The sequence below is a fragment of the Myotis nattereri genome, assembly GCF_964212035.1.
Source record: "Myotis nattereri genome assembly, chromosome: X".
NCBI classification, from domain to species: Eukaryota; Metazoa; Chordata; class Mammalia; order Chiroptera; family Vespertilionidae; genus Myotis; species Myotis nattereri.
Window position 1 is genome coordinate 28,669,923 of NC_138078.1, and position 14,827 is coordinate 28,684,749.

The 14,827-nt window shown below is 43.7% G+C and overlaps 1 protein-coding gene across 1 annotated transcript; it reads left to right on the top strand.

Annotated features, from left to right (window-relative positions):
- Positions 1 to 361: 361 nt before the first annotated feature.
- On the top strand, positions 362 to 730 carry LOC308511613 (huntingtin-interacting protein M-like; the record flags this gene model as incomplete). The annotated part of the gene is made up of 1 exon (XM_081081606.1): positions 362 to 730. The coding sequence occupies one exon, from the start codon at positions 362 to 364 to the stop codon at positions 728 to 730; it is 369 nt and encodes a 122-aa protein (XP_080937732.1).
- Between the last annotated feature and the right edge of the window lie 14,097 nt (positions 731 to 14,827).

Consider the following 14,827-nt stretch of genomic DNA (forward strand, 5'->3'; position numbering starts at 1 on the left):
GATGTAAGGTTAGAATCAGATGGCATGGAATTGTGTCCTTAAGATGGGAAAAGTTTTCAATTGAAACACATTTATTTTTACAATGTTAAAATCAAGCAGAAAATGACAGTTCCCTCAAAAGTCAGGGGCCAGTCGCTAGAGTTACAGGTCCCTGTAGGGGACATTTCTAGGCTGAGGTCTGATGAGGTCACAGTGGACACCTATGGCGACCCAAAGTCCAGGATGTCATAAAGGGCTCCCTGACCAATGAGGGGCTAGAGTGCAGAGATATAAGAGGCAGAACTGAGCGCTGGTGTCTTCAAAGACCTAGCCTAGCTATACATACAGTTAAGAAGGGCTGATCGGACTGAAATCAACAACCATGTCACAAAATCAAAGCCCTGCGAACTCCTCCAGGACTCCAGACCGCGATTTAATCGCCGAGTTGCAGTCTCCTTTGACCTACGTGGATCGCCTTCTTCAAAACAATCACCAGAATCAAGATCAAAGCTCCGGCGCAGACGACTTGGTTATGGTCATGCTCGACTCCCTGACGGACTACATCGTGGAGATGGTGGGCTTGGAGGCCAACAACCGAAGTGCGCCGAGTGCTCCAAGTGCGCCAAGGGTGCCCAGTGCGCCGACCACCGAGCCAGAGGCGGAAAGGCCAGCCAACAGCAATGAAGTGCCGCGCTACCCTGATGCAGCGTTCACTCTGTTCGACCAAAAGCGTGCATCCAGAAGAGGCTGAAAGCCTGAGTCCCCGAGCCTGGCCAGAGTCATTGGAGCAGCCCAAGCTAAATGTCACCCAGCTGAGGAAGCCAGGTTCTGTCGTCAACTAATGTCATTAAAGGACTGAACAGCACCGCAGTACTTCTGATTCCGCTGTTTCTGTCATTTGGTGGGAGAAGTAGCTGCGAGACATCCAGGAGGTATCTCATGGAGAGTTGGAAGGTAGAAGGTGTGGGCAGTGTGGGAATGGTGGAATTGGGGGTTTAAGGGAGCAGTTTCTAATGGTGACGGTGCGGGGAGGGGCGCTGGTGGGAGTAACTGGTGGAGGTTGTTGGGGAAGAGACGACTTTCGCAAGGGTTTTGAACAAGTCAAGGCTGGGGTGAGGGATGGCTCCCAGAATGATTGTGGTAACTGGGGTGGGCCTGAAGACCATGACTGAGGCGCCAGAGGATTTATTCATGATTGGGAATGTCTAAAAGTAGGAAGTGGTGGCAACGGGGGTGGCAGAGAGGGTAGCATAGCAGTTGGCATGAACTTCATGGGATTGGGGCTTTACAGGAGGAATGAGGAGTGGTGGGAAAAACAAAGAAACATACATGAAAGGAATTAGAGTCCGCTGATTTCATTTATTTATATACTGCCTCGTTACAAAAAAGGACTTGAGACAGGGAGTATTAAGTAGTGCTTTAACTGCCATTACAATATATTATTTTGTCCTCTTTTGTGGATACTGCTGCTTTAAACAGTAATATATAAAAGCTACTCTCTGGTCTAAAACTTAAAATTCAAGCAAGTCTTAATGATTACTGAATATTACATTATAAACACAATTATAAATCTCATTCTCAAATGAAACACCTACCTTGTTATCATATTTAATAGAGTAACAGAGTTATCAGTGGCTGAATACATGTTTTAAAATGTACATGTATGTTCTGTATAAATTCCATCCCAACTGATGGACTCAAAGCACATATAAGTTTGATAAACACTTTTATGTGCTGTGTTAAGATTTTTAAAAAGTTTTTGCATTAAGTGTTATAGAAAACCAACCCCTCTCCTGTGAGTGTCAACATTTGAAATTTTCACCAATGTTCACTGCCCTTTGCTGCTTCTCTGCCTGTCACACAGGGCTGGTCAGAGGCTGCCTAGCCGGCTTCAACAATGCGATCAGAGGACGTGACTTGGCCATCTCCGGACAGACTTTCTGGCCATGGGATCCTGGACATTCATCTGTTCCCTCTGAGCAGCAGTTCCCTGCTGTGTGAAATGGGGATAATAGGAGTTCCTCCAAGTTTGGGTATTCCCGAAGGTTAAGTCAACCTGTGTGGGTAACTGCGGAATAACACAGTGTCCGGAACAGAGCACACCCTTATAAATAGCTGTGTATGTCTCCCTCCCTGTAGGCCAGATGCTTAGGTGTGCTTCCAAGGGGCTGCTGAGCCTGGTTCTCAGTGATTGTTGGAGGCTTCGCCACTGGCTGTGAAAGCCATGGCCTGCTGAGCTTTGTAGAGAGGCAGGAGAGTGTCACACAGAGGGAGAGGCAGAGGTACACGTACATCTAGAACCAGACAGTCCTCACCCTGGTTTCCTCTTGGCTCCCTTCTGCCTGGTGATTCAGCCTCTCTCTGTCTCCTTCTACCATCTCTGAAAGCCGCTTGGAGCTGGTTTAGCCTTTTCTTACTCCACAAGAATGTCCTGAGAATGTGTCGGAGTTGTGCTTAGAGCTCGTTGGAATATGTGCTTGCATAAATCCAAGAAAACTTTCTTGACACCCGGTACCTAGTAAACCAAATATTTACAGAAATATCATTGTCAAGATGTTCACCTCACAATTTTTTTCAGGTTTCATACTCTACTTTCATTTAATTTATTGGGGTGACATTAGTTAATACAATTATATAGGTTTCCAGGTGTACAGTTCTATAACACATCATCTGTATATTGTATTGTGTGTTCACCACTCTAAGTGAAGTTTCCTTCTATCACCATTTATCCCCCCTTTACCCTCTTCAACTTGCCTCCTCCCCCCTTTCCCTCTGGTAATCATACTCTTGTCTATGAGGTTTTTTTTCTTTGCTTAATCCCTTCACCTTTTCTATCCAGCCACCTTAACCTCTCCTGATGGATCTGGAGAGTATTATAGTAAGTGAAATAAGCCAGTCAGAGAAAGACAAATGCCATATGACTTAACATATGTGGAAACAAATGAGCAAAATAAACAGACAAAATAGAAACAGACTCATATATGCAGAGAACAGGCTGATAACTGTCAGAGGCAAGGGGAGTTGAGAGGCTGGGTGAAAAAGATTGGTAGTTGCAGAACAGCCACAGAGATGTGGTTTGCAGCATGGGGAATATAGTCAATAATGTCGAGATAACTGGATATGGGCCAGGTGGGTGCTTGGGGCAGTGGGGGACCACTCTGTAGAGTGCATGGTTTTCCAGCCACTTTGCTGTACAGCTGAAACTGGTGTGGAATGCTACTGAATGTAAACTGTGGTTGAAAGAAAAAGCTATAGGGACTGTTAAGATAATTAGTATTTCAGAATATATGGGTCAAATCCAGTCTACCACCTGTCTTTGTAAATAAAATATTATTGGAACACAGGTATGCCCAATTGCTTACAAATAGTTTATACCTGCTTTCATGTTATCATGGCAGAGTTGATTAGTTGTGACAAAGAACATATGACCCACAAAGATTAATCTGACATTTTACAAAAAAAGTTTGCTGATTCCTGTTCTAGAATGATTATCAGACTGATTAATGCTATATGAGCTCTGTTCCCAATCAAAATTCTTCATTGATTTAAGTTGTTATATAAGTCTTTGCTTTTTATTTACAATCGATACAAAATGGCCAAAGGCCATGGAAACAATATCTACACTATTAAAAGAGAAAGATGCAAATTGATTGTGACTTCACAATGCCCACCAGCCAATTAGGAGTGGGATTCCAAATTAACCTCATCGTCTCCGTGGAGACTGACAGCAGGGAGGAGGCAGCTCCCAGCAAGGCAAGGCCTGCTTGGCCATCGCTGTGGCGACCTGGGAGCAGGCAAGCCCGGCCTGCAGGCAGCTCCCAGCATGGCCTGCTTGGCACTCACTGCAGTGTGGAGCAGGCAGGCCCCACAGAGAGCAGAGAACCATGGGGAGCGGGCCTAAGCCATCAGTAGGACATCCCCTGAGGGCTCCTGGAATGGAGAGGGTGCAGGTCAGGCTGAGGGACACACAGACACACACACACACACACACACACACAGGCACACGCACACGCCATGCACACATTTTGTGCACCAGGCCTCTAGTATTTTATGTAAAAAAACCATAACTTCACATCATTGACCATTATGTGAAAGGTTTGGAGGGGGCTGGGGACACGCACCTATGACATGAGGCCATAATGTATCAAAAGAGATTTTATTCCAGGCACCTGGATGCAGGTGGGCTGAGACCGAGAAAGGCATCAGCAAACAGAGCAGGAAGAGATAGGTTTTTATTAATTTTTGCTGACTGCAAGCTGCTCTGCTGACATACAGGTCTGGCCTATCCTTGGTTCCTCCCATGCCAGGTGTCTTCTGGTTATGTGAGCTATGCTGTGCTCAAGGCTGCAAGCTTTCTGCAATATATCTGCTAAGCACAATAATTTTTTCCCTGCCTCGTTTTATTCTCTTTAACCCTTTCATTCCCATCTTAAAGGGTATATTCAAAGGAAAAGAAGGGGGATGAAGTTGCCTTTTCTCTTTGTTTCACGCATGGGAGGGGCTATCATGGACGCCTAAGGAGTAAATTCAGATTATTTCCTGGGATATAGGCATGTAGGGTACCTTTTTCAGGGTAAGGGCAAACTCTCCTACCGTCTTAACTAGGATTTGGAATTTTGTTTGTATAAATTTGGTAACTATTCTGAAAATGCAGGGCCTGAAGAGGAGGAGTAGGAGAATTAGTGTTAGGGGGCCTGTAAGGGGTCAAAGCCAGGTTAATTTGGGCAGAGCTGCTTGTAGGCTGGATCATATAGACTGCTCTGTGCTGCCCTGGCTGATCTCCTTTAGCCATTGAGTATTCTGTAGAATACATTGTGTTCTTTCCTCCATTTGACCTTAGAGCGTAGATAAAAACAACAGGAGGTGTTAGCAATTAAACAAACCCTTCCTTCTGTGGCTAAAAGTTAGTCTATGGTGAGTAGAGGGGCCATTTTAGGGATATAAGAGATCTGCGAGATTTAGAAGCACTATGAAGGTAAACAGATGTGATCTGGAGAGAAATTCTGTAAATTGCCCTGGAACCAGAGGTCTGTAATGAGTTAAAAAAATATCTTGCACTGTTCAGATGGGATAGTCTGCGCCAGGTGGGGGAATGGTATCACTAACAATCTGCAGGAATGTGGAAGTCTGGGTATCTAATTTATTAGTTATTTGGCTGATATGTGAGAGGGGCTATTTTTCCAGGAAGGCTAGTGAGAAGGTAGGTTATTCTGGAGGCAAGGGGTTTTTGTTGTTGTTGTTGTTGGTTGGTTTTTCCTCCAGTTTTGCCCCTTGCTAGGCATTTGGAGCTTTCTGCCCTGGTGAGTTTTTACACTTGTATCTGGCCTAAATTGTCCTTGCTCTGGGGGTGAGGGATGATGAGGCCTGGCCACAAAAGGAGGTTGTGATGGTATGTAGGGGTGGTGGTACAAGTAGGGCTTGTAATATGGTGAAGACAAACTTTTATACATTTTAGTATTATTGGGGTAAAAGTTAGAACAATAAGAGTTATGACAAATGGTCTGGTGGAAGGAAAGAGACATTAGTTTGGAGGGCTGTAGTCTAATATACCAAAATGAGGTTTGTTTTTAATTTATTTATTTTTAAGTGTTCTTGATTTAGGGAAGATAGAGTTGTCTAGATGGCTGTGGACTACTATTTTATTATTTCAGTTTTTCTATTCTGCTTGTTCTGGCTTACTGGCTTGTGTCATTTACAATATTTAAACCTTAATTTTCCAATGATGATTAAAAAGTAAACAGCCAGCATTTCTTAGATTGACGTTGATGAACATTCTCACTTTTAAGAAATATATCTTTAACAAAGCAGAAGATATTATATTAACAATTTTAAATTTACTTTATAAATTTTCTGTAATAAAAGCTAAAATTAGGTGAACTTAAAACTTGTTGAAATATTTAGATGTTTATCATTTAATATAGTAATGTTTTAAAGTTTTAATTTGCCAAAGACTTTGGGAAATTACGTATAGGCATATGAGGCTGGAGAAAAGGTGGGGGAAGGGAGAGCAGGCCTAACAGTCTGTCCCCAGCCCTCTAGCTGATTGGATTTAAAACTGGCATATTTTTCCTTAGGGATAATATGCTAAGGTTTGGGTGATAATGAGTTCAGCTTTTGATAGTAGCTGGACTGTTAAGTAACGTTTATAGTTTTGCAGTAAAGAAAGTTGTTCTTTGGGAAGGGGTGTGTGTGTGCGAGAAGGCGCTGAGGTCAGAGAAGTTTTCAGAGCATTAAAGGGGTGAGAATGCTGGCCTTGGGATCTAAAGGCTCAGTGAGGAGTCACTTTGACATGTTATGCTATAGAGGAGTTTTGTGAGAAGACTGAAGTTGGGAACTCAGAGGCCAGAGTACCTAGGGAGCCCAAGAAAGGAGAGTATTTCTTGTTTAGAGGAGGGGACAGTGATGGAGGCGATAAGGCGTTTACCATCCAAGGCAGTGATGGTGAACCTTTTGAGCTCGGCGTGTCAGCATTTTGAAAAACCCTAACCTAACTCTGGTGCCATGTCACATATAGAAATTTTTTGATATTTGAAACCATAGTAAAACAAAGACTCATATTTTTGATACTTATTTTATATATTTAAATGCCATTTAACAAAGAAAAATCAACCAAGAAAATGAGTTCGAGTGTCACTTCTGACACGCGTGTCATAGGTTCGCCATCACTGGTCTAAGGAATGGTGTGGCTTTGTGGGGGTGAGAGTGAAACTGAAATAGGTGACAGTCATTTGGGACCACTGGGCTTTATGAGGGGATGTCTGTACTGTTTCAGTTGGGCAAGCAGAGTGGATAAGGGGTTATTTAGTAAGATGCAGTGTAAAGGCGAGGTGGCTAATGACTGTGAGACTAATGTGTCAACCCCCATAATAGAGACTGAGGAGGGGACAAAGGTCCCAGGAATTCGGAAAGGGCAGTGGCCCCAGTGTTAATTAAAAAGGAGATTGGCTGAGGAGCCATAGGCTGGAGGTCTGGGGGATGGTCGGTGAGGTCAAAAGTGGTGAAGGAAGAGGAGGATTTGATATTCTTTGGGGGCTTAGAGTAAAGAAGGAAAAATCTGTGAGGGAGAGCAGCTGTTACAGAAAGAAGGATGTGTCCTTGAGTGTAAAAAAGCCCAGATATATGGGACCTCAGACCAGTTGCCCTGCCTTCAACAGAATTGTCAAGGTCAGTTAGAATTTGGAAATTGAAAGTGCCGTTTTATTGAGGCCAGAGGTCCTGTGTGAATTCTAGGGTTTGAAGGCTTTTAAGTAGACAGCCCAGGGATGTAGTGTGGGGAATGGTCAACTGCGAATTCCTCACGGCAATTGGAAGTGGCTTAAGGTCTGCTTTCTGTGAAGTTAAGGCCGAGAAAGGCGTCCCCATCTCCCCCGAGCGTTCACCAGAAACGGATGGAGCCCTCCCTCCGTGGCAGGCGTGACAGGCGTCCCCATCAGGAAAGTGGGCGAGAGAGCCTGGTTCCTCCAAAGGACTTGTCCCAACCAGCACTTGATTTCCATAGGGCCTGCTGAACAGTATCAGCCCGGAGCCTGGCTCCGAATCCAAAATGACAGGACAGTCCGGACAGAGGAAAACAGACTAAAGCCACTTACCTAAGAATCTATGCCCAGTGTTGATGCCGGAGGAAGCAAGGCAAGGAGAAGTTCACTACCCAGTCACAGGCACGACCCAGGCCGGTCTGGAGGAAGGCTAGGGGGGCCACGTGAGTGTTTGAGTTCAGCAGAAGTTCAGCTGTGCAGGAGTGTGACTGGGGGGCTTACCTGGACACAAGGGGAGCTCAGGAGCTAGATGATCACGGTCTCTCTGAGTGCCAAGTGCCCGGTTGCGGGAACCCTGTGATGGCTCTTACCAGATCCCTCACTAGACCTTCCTGGGTTTTGGCACTACATGAAAGGTTCAGAGTGGGCCTGGGTCGTGCACCTATAACATGAGGCCATAATGTATCAAACGAGATTGTATTCCGGGCACCTGGGTACAGGTGGGCTGAGACTGAGAAAGGCATCAGCAAAGAGAGCAGGAAGAGACAGGTTTTTATTAAATTTTGCTGGCTGCAAGCCGCTCTGCTCATGCAAGGGTCTGGTCTGTCCTTGGTTCCTCCCATGTGAAGTGTCTTCTAGTTATGTGAGCTATGCTGTGCTCAAGGCCGCAAGCTTTCTGCAAGATATCTGCTAAGCACAATAATTTTTTCTCTGCCCCGTTTTATTCTCTTTAACCTTTTCATTAGTGCAAGGTATCTCAAAATATTTTAAATAATATTCATCAAAAGGATACATTCTGAAGTAATGGTGCATTTTTCTTTCCCAAGCTATGAACATATATAATGCATATTTGCCACCCAAGAAAAGTTGCATTTGACATTCTATTACTCTGTGGTAATATTTTATTGTAATTATCTATATAGATAAACAGCCAGGGTCTGTAACGTCCAAAATGACCAAACGGACACCTGGACACCGGAAGTCAGTCCTGTACTCAGTGCTACAGCGACCCAGCACTGACTGCTGAGGGAGTTGCGGATCAGTCCTGGAGAGAGGCCCAGAGAGAGAAGCAGGGTCTGATCTTCAGCCTCCATGGCAGCTGTTGATCAGCCCTTGCCTCTCTTTCTCTCCAGCATCGCCAGCAGCCACGGGAGCTGCTGATCAGCCCCACCTCCCTGATCAGGCCAGGAGGCAGGCCTGGAGACGCAAATCTGGGTGAACTGCGAGGAGCCAATGGCTGCCTAGGAGGCAGAGCTTTTGACACTGCCTGGCATAGAAACTGACCAATCAGAACCTAATCTGGGTGAACTGCGAAGGCAGAACCTAAGGTGGGGGCTGAGGAGGGGCTTTAAGGGCAACAGCTATTTGGTGTAAGGTGTAAGAAAGCAGTTCAATGCTTTAATGACCGGTTTGGCAATAAAGTGCATATGGCTGGCTATCAGTCCAGATATAGGGATTATGTATTTTTGGGCCGGGGTCCAGCCCCGGGGGTCCAGGGGTTCCCAAAGGTGTGGACGGAGTCGGCGAAGAATGTTTTCCACGGAGACAGTGTTCAGAACTCTCTAGCTCTCTTTAGTCTCTGTAGATCTCCTTGTGCCTGGCTGAGGACACAGAGAAAAGATCCTGAGGCAAGCTGAGCCTTTATTTTATAGTCAGAGGTACACAAGGTAGTGGTTTCCATAGTTACACAGTTCTTGTGAGTTTCACTTGTTTACACTGTTCCTGTGAGTTTCACTTGTTTTTGTTCTTGTTGCACTTCCCTCGGCCCATTAGCTTCCCAGGTAAGATGTAGGGAGCGTTATAAGGTCAAACCTAATTATGCTAAGAGGACTGTGCCCTCTAAGCTGGGACTTGTTTGTGACTTTGCCAACAGGTCAGTCCGAGGTTTAACCCTATACAGGCTCCCCACATTTTTGTCTGCCAAGAGCATCTCCTAAGGCTTTCCCCCCCCCCCATTTAAGCAATCCTATCCTATATAATCTATCTATACTAATAAAAGGGTAATATGCTAATTAGACCGGGTCAACCGGCCATCTTCCGGATGTCTGACTTCCTTCCAGACAAAGCCATGGTGGTTGGGCCCGAGGCAGAGGCAATTAGGGGTAAACAGGCTGGCAGGGGAGGGCAGTTAGGGGTGAGATCAGGCTGGCAGGGGTGGGCTGTTGGGAGCAAGATCAGGCTGGCAGGGGAGGGCAGTTGGGAGCGAAATCAGGCTGGCAAAGGAGGGAAGTTAGGGGTGATCAGGCCAGCAGGAGAGAGCAGTTAGGGGCAAAATCAGGTCAGCATGTGAGGGCAGTTAGGGGTGATCAGGAAGGCAGAGGTGGTTAGGGGAGATCAGGCAGGCAGGCAGGCAGGCAGAGGGGTTAGGGACAATCAGGCAGGCAGGCAGGTGAGTGGTTAGGAGCCAGCAGTCCTGGATTGCAAGAGGCAGTCAGGCACCCCCCAAGAGGTCCCCAATTGGAGAAGGTTCAGGATGGGGTGAGGGAACCCCCCCATGCATGAATTTTGTGCATTGGGCCACTAGTCCTATCTAATAAAGATGGAATATGCTAATTCACCATCACACCATCAAAAGATGGAGGCACCCACAGCCAAAAAAGGAGGACTATGCTAATTGACTGCCACGCCCTCAAAATGGTAGCACCCACAGCCCCAAGATGGCATCGCCCAGTCCCCTCAACCTCGCTGGGGTGGTAGGCACATGGCACAATGGGCCCGACCCCAGGCAGGTCTGGCCGCTCTGTGCGCCTGCCTCCGGAGTCCCCCAGTCCCTTCAGCCCCCCAGCCACCCAGGGTAAGCCCATGATGCAGGCAAGCCTCGGATGGCAGCTGCCCAACCACACAGGGCCGCCCAAGGTTCAGGTAACCAGGGCTGGCTGAGGCTTGAGCTGCCAGCAGGGGCAGCAGTAGATATGCAATGGGGGCGTCACCTTCCCCTGATAGCTGGGTCGCCTCCCTCCCCTGAGGGCTCCTGGACTTTGAGAGGGTTCAGGCCAGGCTGAGGGACCCCCCTCCAGTGCATGAATTTTCATGCACTGAGCCTCTAGTTTTTTATGCTTGTGAATTATTGCTTTTATATGAACTGGTGTTATTTATGTATCTCTCCCAATGAATCAAGTCAAATAGTTTTGAAACAAAAATTGACAGAAGTCAATTAATAGGTAAATATATGCATAAAATATAATTATTAAAATACATCAGAATATCACACAATAGTCATAGAATATTATGAATCTCATGCATGCAAATTGTCCTATATTGGTTTCCAAATGCTTACCAATGAGCTATAAATCCACACATATTTGACTGAGTATAATATGGGCATTAGCTCTGCCCATATTTATCAATACTATCTAATCCCCTGCTAGTTATTGCTGCTATATTTCATATCACTAAATTAACACAGTAAAAAACTGAGTATGAACAAATGCTAAAACTTAAACACAGAAAACTATGCATATCAAAGAAAAGGTAAAATGAGGTACTATGATGGCTATAACTTATGCTCTTCTTGAAGCTTGATTTTATTACTGCATCCTAAATATTATTCTGGTATTATGTAAATAGTCATAAATATTCAAGGCCATTTTAAATGCATACAATGAACACATTAATAGATACTTAATATTATATTAATAGTTAAAATATAGTCATAATTTCAAAACACAATTATTTTGATGTTTCAGGGAATAGGAGAGTTCTTGGCCACCAATCCTGTCACTTTTCAGGAAAGATAAAATACAATAGCACTGGTGACAATGAGTTCCTCCCCACCTAGCAGGCCAGGAAGGGTCAAATATCCCTTGACGTGGGGGACAAAATGCCCAGAAATGTTTCTGCAATTAGAGGAGTGTTCTGGGGGGAGAGCATTTAGATATAAATAACAATTTTTTACTCAAAAAACGCCACATGCTTCCGCTGATCTGCTCATGAGACCTAAAGTAATAGAGTGGCTCAGCAATAGGGGCAGATTGCCATGTCCTGTGGCACTCTGTAGAAAAGACGAAGGAAAACACCCAGTTATCCTTCTTAACAAGCAGTCCCACATTCATGCTGTCTGTGGTGATTAAATTTTCACAGTAAATTAAGAACCTTTATCTTTCTATTTTTCCAAAAATGGATTGTTCAAAAGCCTATTTTTTTAAATTTCTTTATTGGTTAAGGTATTTCAAATGTGTCCTCATCCCCCCATTAACCCTCAACCCCCCTCCCGCCACTCATGTTCTCATCCCCCTGTTGTCCATGTCCATTGGTTTGGCTTATATGCATGCATACAAGTCCTTTGGTTGATCTCTTCCCCTTACCCCCAAAGCCTATTTTTAGAATTTAACTTTCCCTCTCCCTCTAAGTATATGAAATATTTTGAAACCAAAATAAAACCTCCACAAAAATGAAATCAGACATTCCCTCATTTTCTTCCTCCTCCCTTCTGAATCTTTCCACTTTCCTTCAGCCTAACATTTTCATTGTATATACTAACCTACTTCCAGACATATAAACACTTTATGTAGTTGATATCTGCATGTATTTCTGTTTAATCATTGTGCCTTTATGGAAACAACAGTGTCAAAATGAAGCTCAGAAATGAGAAGCTAATTTTAGTTTCAGAATCTGTCTCTATGGTTGTAATAATTCTAATTACTATCAGAATATCCATTGGTAAACAAAGATGTGATTATCAGCTGGGAGACAGAGGGTGAGGCAAGTAACAATCAGTGAGTATATTTTTCATTCCATATATGTGCCCCTTGTCTATAACTCAAATATATTGGATACAAGCCCCTGAGTGAGAGGGACAGAATCACCATTGACAAAAATCATTATAAACTGACATTCTACATTATGTTTTAAAGATGAATTATCATCTGGCTGTTGAATAAAACCAATCTCATTATGATAAACATAGCTGACAATTTTAAGAGAATAAATACTGATTTCTAAAACAAGTATTTTAAAAATTCAAAGTTACAACTCAATAGTCCTAAATACTACTATAACAAACCTTTTAATGTTGGGGAAAATTCTGCTCTTTTTTTAGCACATCATTAGAAAGACACTTGAATTCATGAAATTTATATTCAGAATAAGTATATTTTTAACTTCAGTTGTGTTTAAACAGTATGTAAATATTTACTAACCTCTGTTGTTTTTCTCCTATCTTACAATCCTATATAATAAAACCCTAATATTCAAATCGACCAAACGGCAGAATGACCGGTCATTATGACATGTACTGACCACCAGGGGGCATATTCTCAATACAGGAGCACCGCTCAGCCAGAAGCTGGGCTCATGCCGTCAGTCAGACATCCCCCAAGGGCTCCTGGACTGCAAGATTCTACACTGCTGGGTGTGAGGCTGAAGGAGGTGGGCACAGACAGGGAATGCAGCTCTGGGAACTGGAAAAGGCCAGGAAACTGACTCTCCTCTAGAGCCTCCAGAGGGAGTGGGGCCAGGTTGGAAACTTGTTTTCAGCCCAATGAAATGGACTTGGACTTCTGGGCTCCAGAGCTGTATGATACTAAATATGTGTTGTTTTAAGCCACCAAATTTGTTGCAAAGCATTATAGCAGCCATAGGAATCTAATACAGGTTTTGGTCCCAGGAAGTAGGTTGCTGCCATAACAGATATATAAAACATGGAAGCGGCTTTGGAATTGGATAATGTCTATAGGCCAGAACAATTTGGGGGAGCATGATAAAAATAAATCCTAGATTACCTTGAACAGTTAGTAGAACTATGCATATTAAAGTGCTACTGATGAGAGCTCAAAAGGAAGTGAGTTCCATTTTTATTTCACCTTTGATTTTGAATGATAGCCTTGCTAGATAGAGTAGTCATGGGTCCCAGTGATTCCACTTCTAGGAATATATCCTAAGAAACCCCAAACCCCAATCAGAAAGAATAAACGTACCTCTACACCTATAGCAGTCTAACTTACAATAGCTAAGATGGAAACAGCCTAAGTGCCCATCAGCAGATGAGTGGATAAAAAAAAAACCTGTAATACATTTATATAACAGAAAACTATGGAGCTGCACAAAAGAAGGATTTCTTACCATAAAAGAAAGATCTCTTACCATTTGAGACAGCATGGAGGGACCTGGAGAGTATTATGCTAAGCAAAACAATCCTGCCAGAGAAAGATAAGTATCACATGATCTCACTCATATGTTGAATCTAATGAATAAAATAAACTGATGAACAAAATAGATCCAGAGACACAGAAGCATGGAACAGACTGAGGAATCTCAGAGGGAAGGCAGAGTGGGGTAGGTGGATGGGTTGGAAGAGATTAACCAGGGAACTTACATGCACTTATGCATAGCCCATGGACATAGACAACAGTGTGGCGAAGTCCTAGGAGGAGTGGGTGCAGGGTGGAGAGGGTCAATGGGAAAAAGGGGGACATCTGTAATACTTTCAACAATAAAGATTAATTTAAAAAAGGAAGTGAGGAGCACAGCTGAGAAGGCCTATATTGTCTTAGAGCAGCGGTTCTCAACCTGTGGGTCGCAAACCCTTTGGGGGTCAAACGACCCTTTCACAGGGGTCACCTAAGACCATCGGAAAACACATATAAAATTACATATTGTTTTTGTGATTAATCACTATGCTTTAATTATGTTCAATTTGTAACAATGAAAATACATCCTGCATATCAGATATTTACATTATGATTCATAACAGTAGCAAAATTGCAGTTGTGAAGTAGCAACGAAAATAATTTTATGGTTGGGGGTCACCACAACATGAGGAACTGTATTAAAGGGTCGCTGCATTAGGAAGGTTGGGAACCACTGTCTTAGAGAATACCTAATCATCAAAAACAGACTATTGATAAACATATGAATAACAGGTGTTGTTGGTGAAGATTTAGAGGGAAAATATTGGAATCTGGAGGAGAGGAAACTCTTGTTATTTAGGGGCAGAAATCACAGGTGAATTGTAACAATGAACATGTAGCTAAGCAGGTTCCCAAGGAAAGTGTTGAAGGCATGACATTGCTTTTTCTTGCTATTTTAAAGAGAATACATAAATTGAGGGAAGAACTGTTAAGCAAAAAAGAACCAGTACATGAAGATACAAGAAATTCTCAGCCTATCCAGATTGTGAAAGACATTAAAATGAGAGGATTCACTGTCAGGAAAGTGTCCCATGGAGATAAAATCAAGGATGTAGCTAGTCATCCATGTGCTAGTACAGCTGAGGAATCAAAAGGTCAGAGGATTCAGAGGGCTCTTTGAAGCAATATAGGATATGAATCATGGATGTTCCCAGCTATCTTAGCAGAAGCAACAAATAGAGATGAGATTTTCCAAGAGGGATGTGGGAAGGAGCTTCTTGTCTAAGGACATGAATCCCCACGACA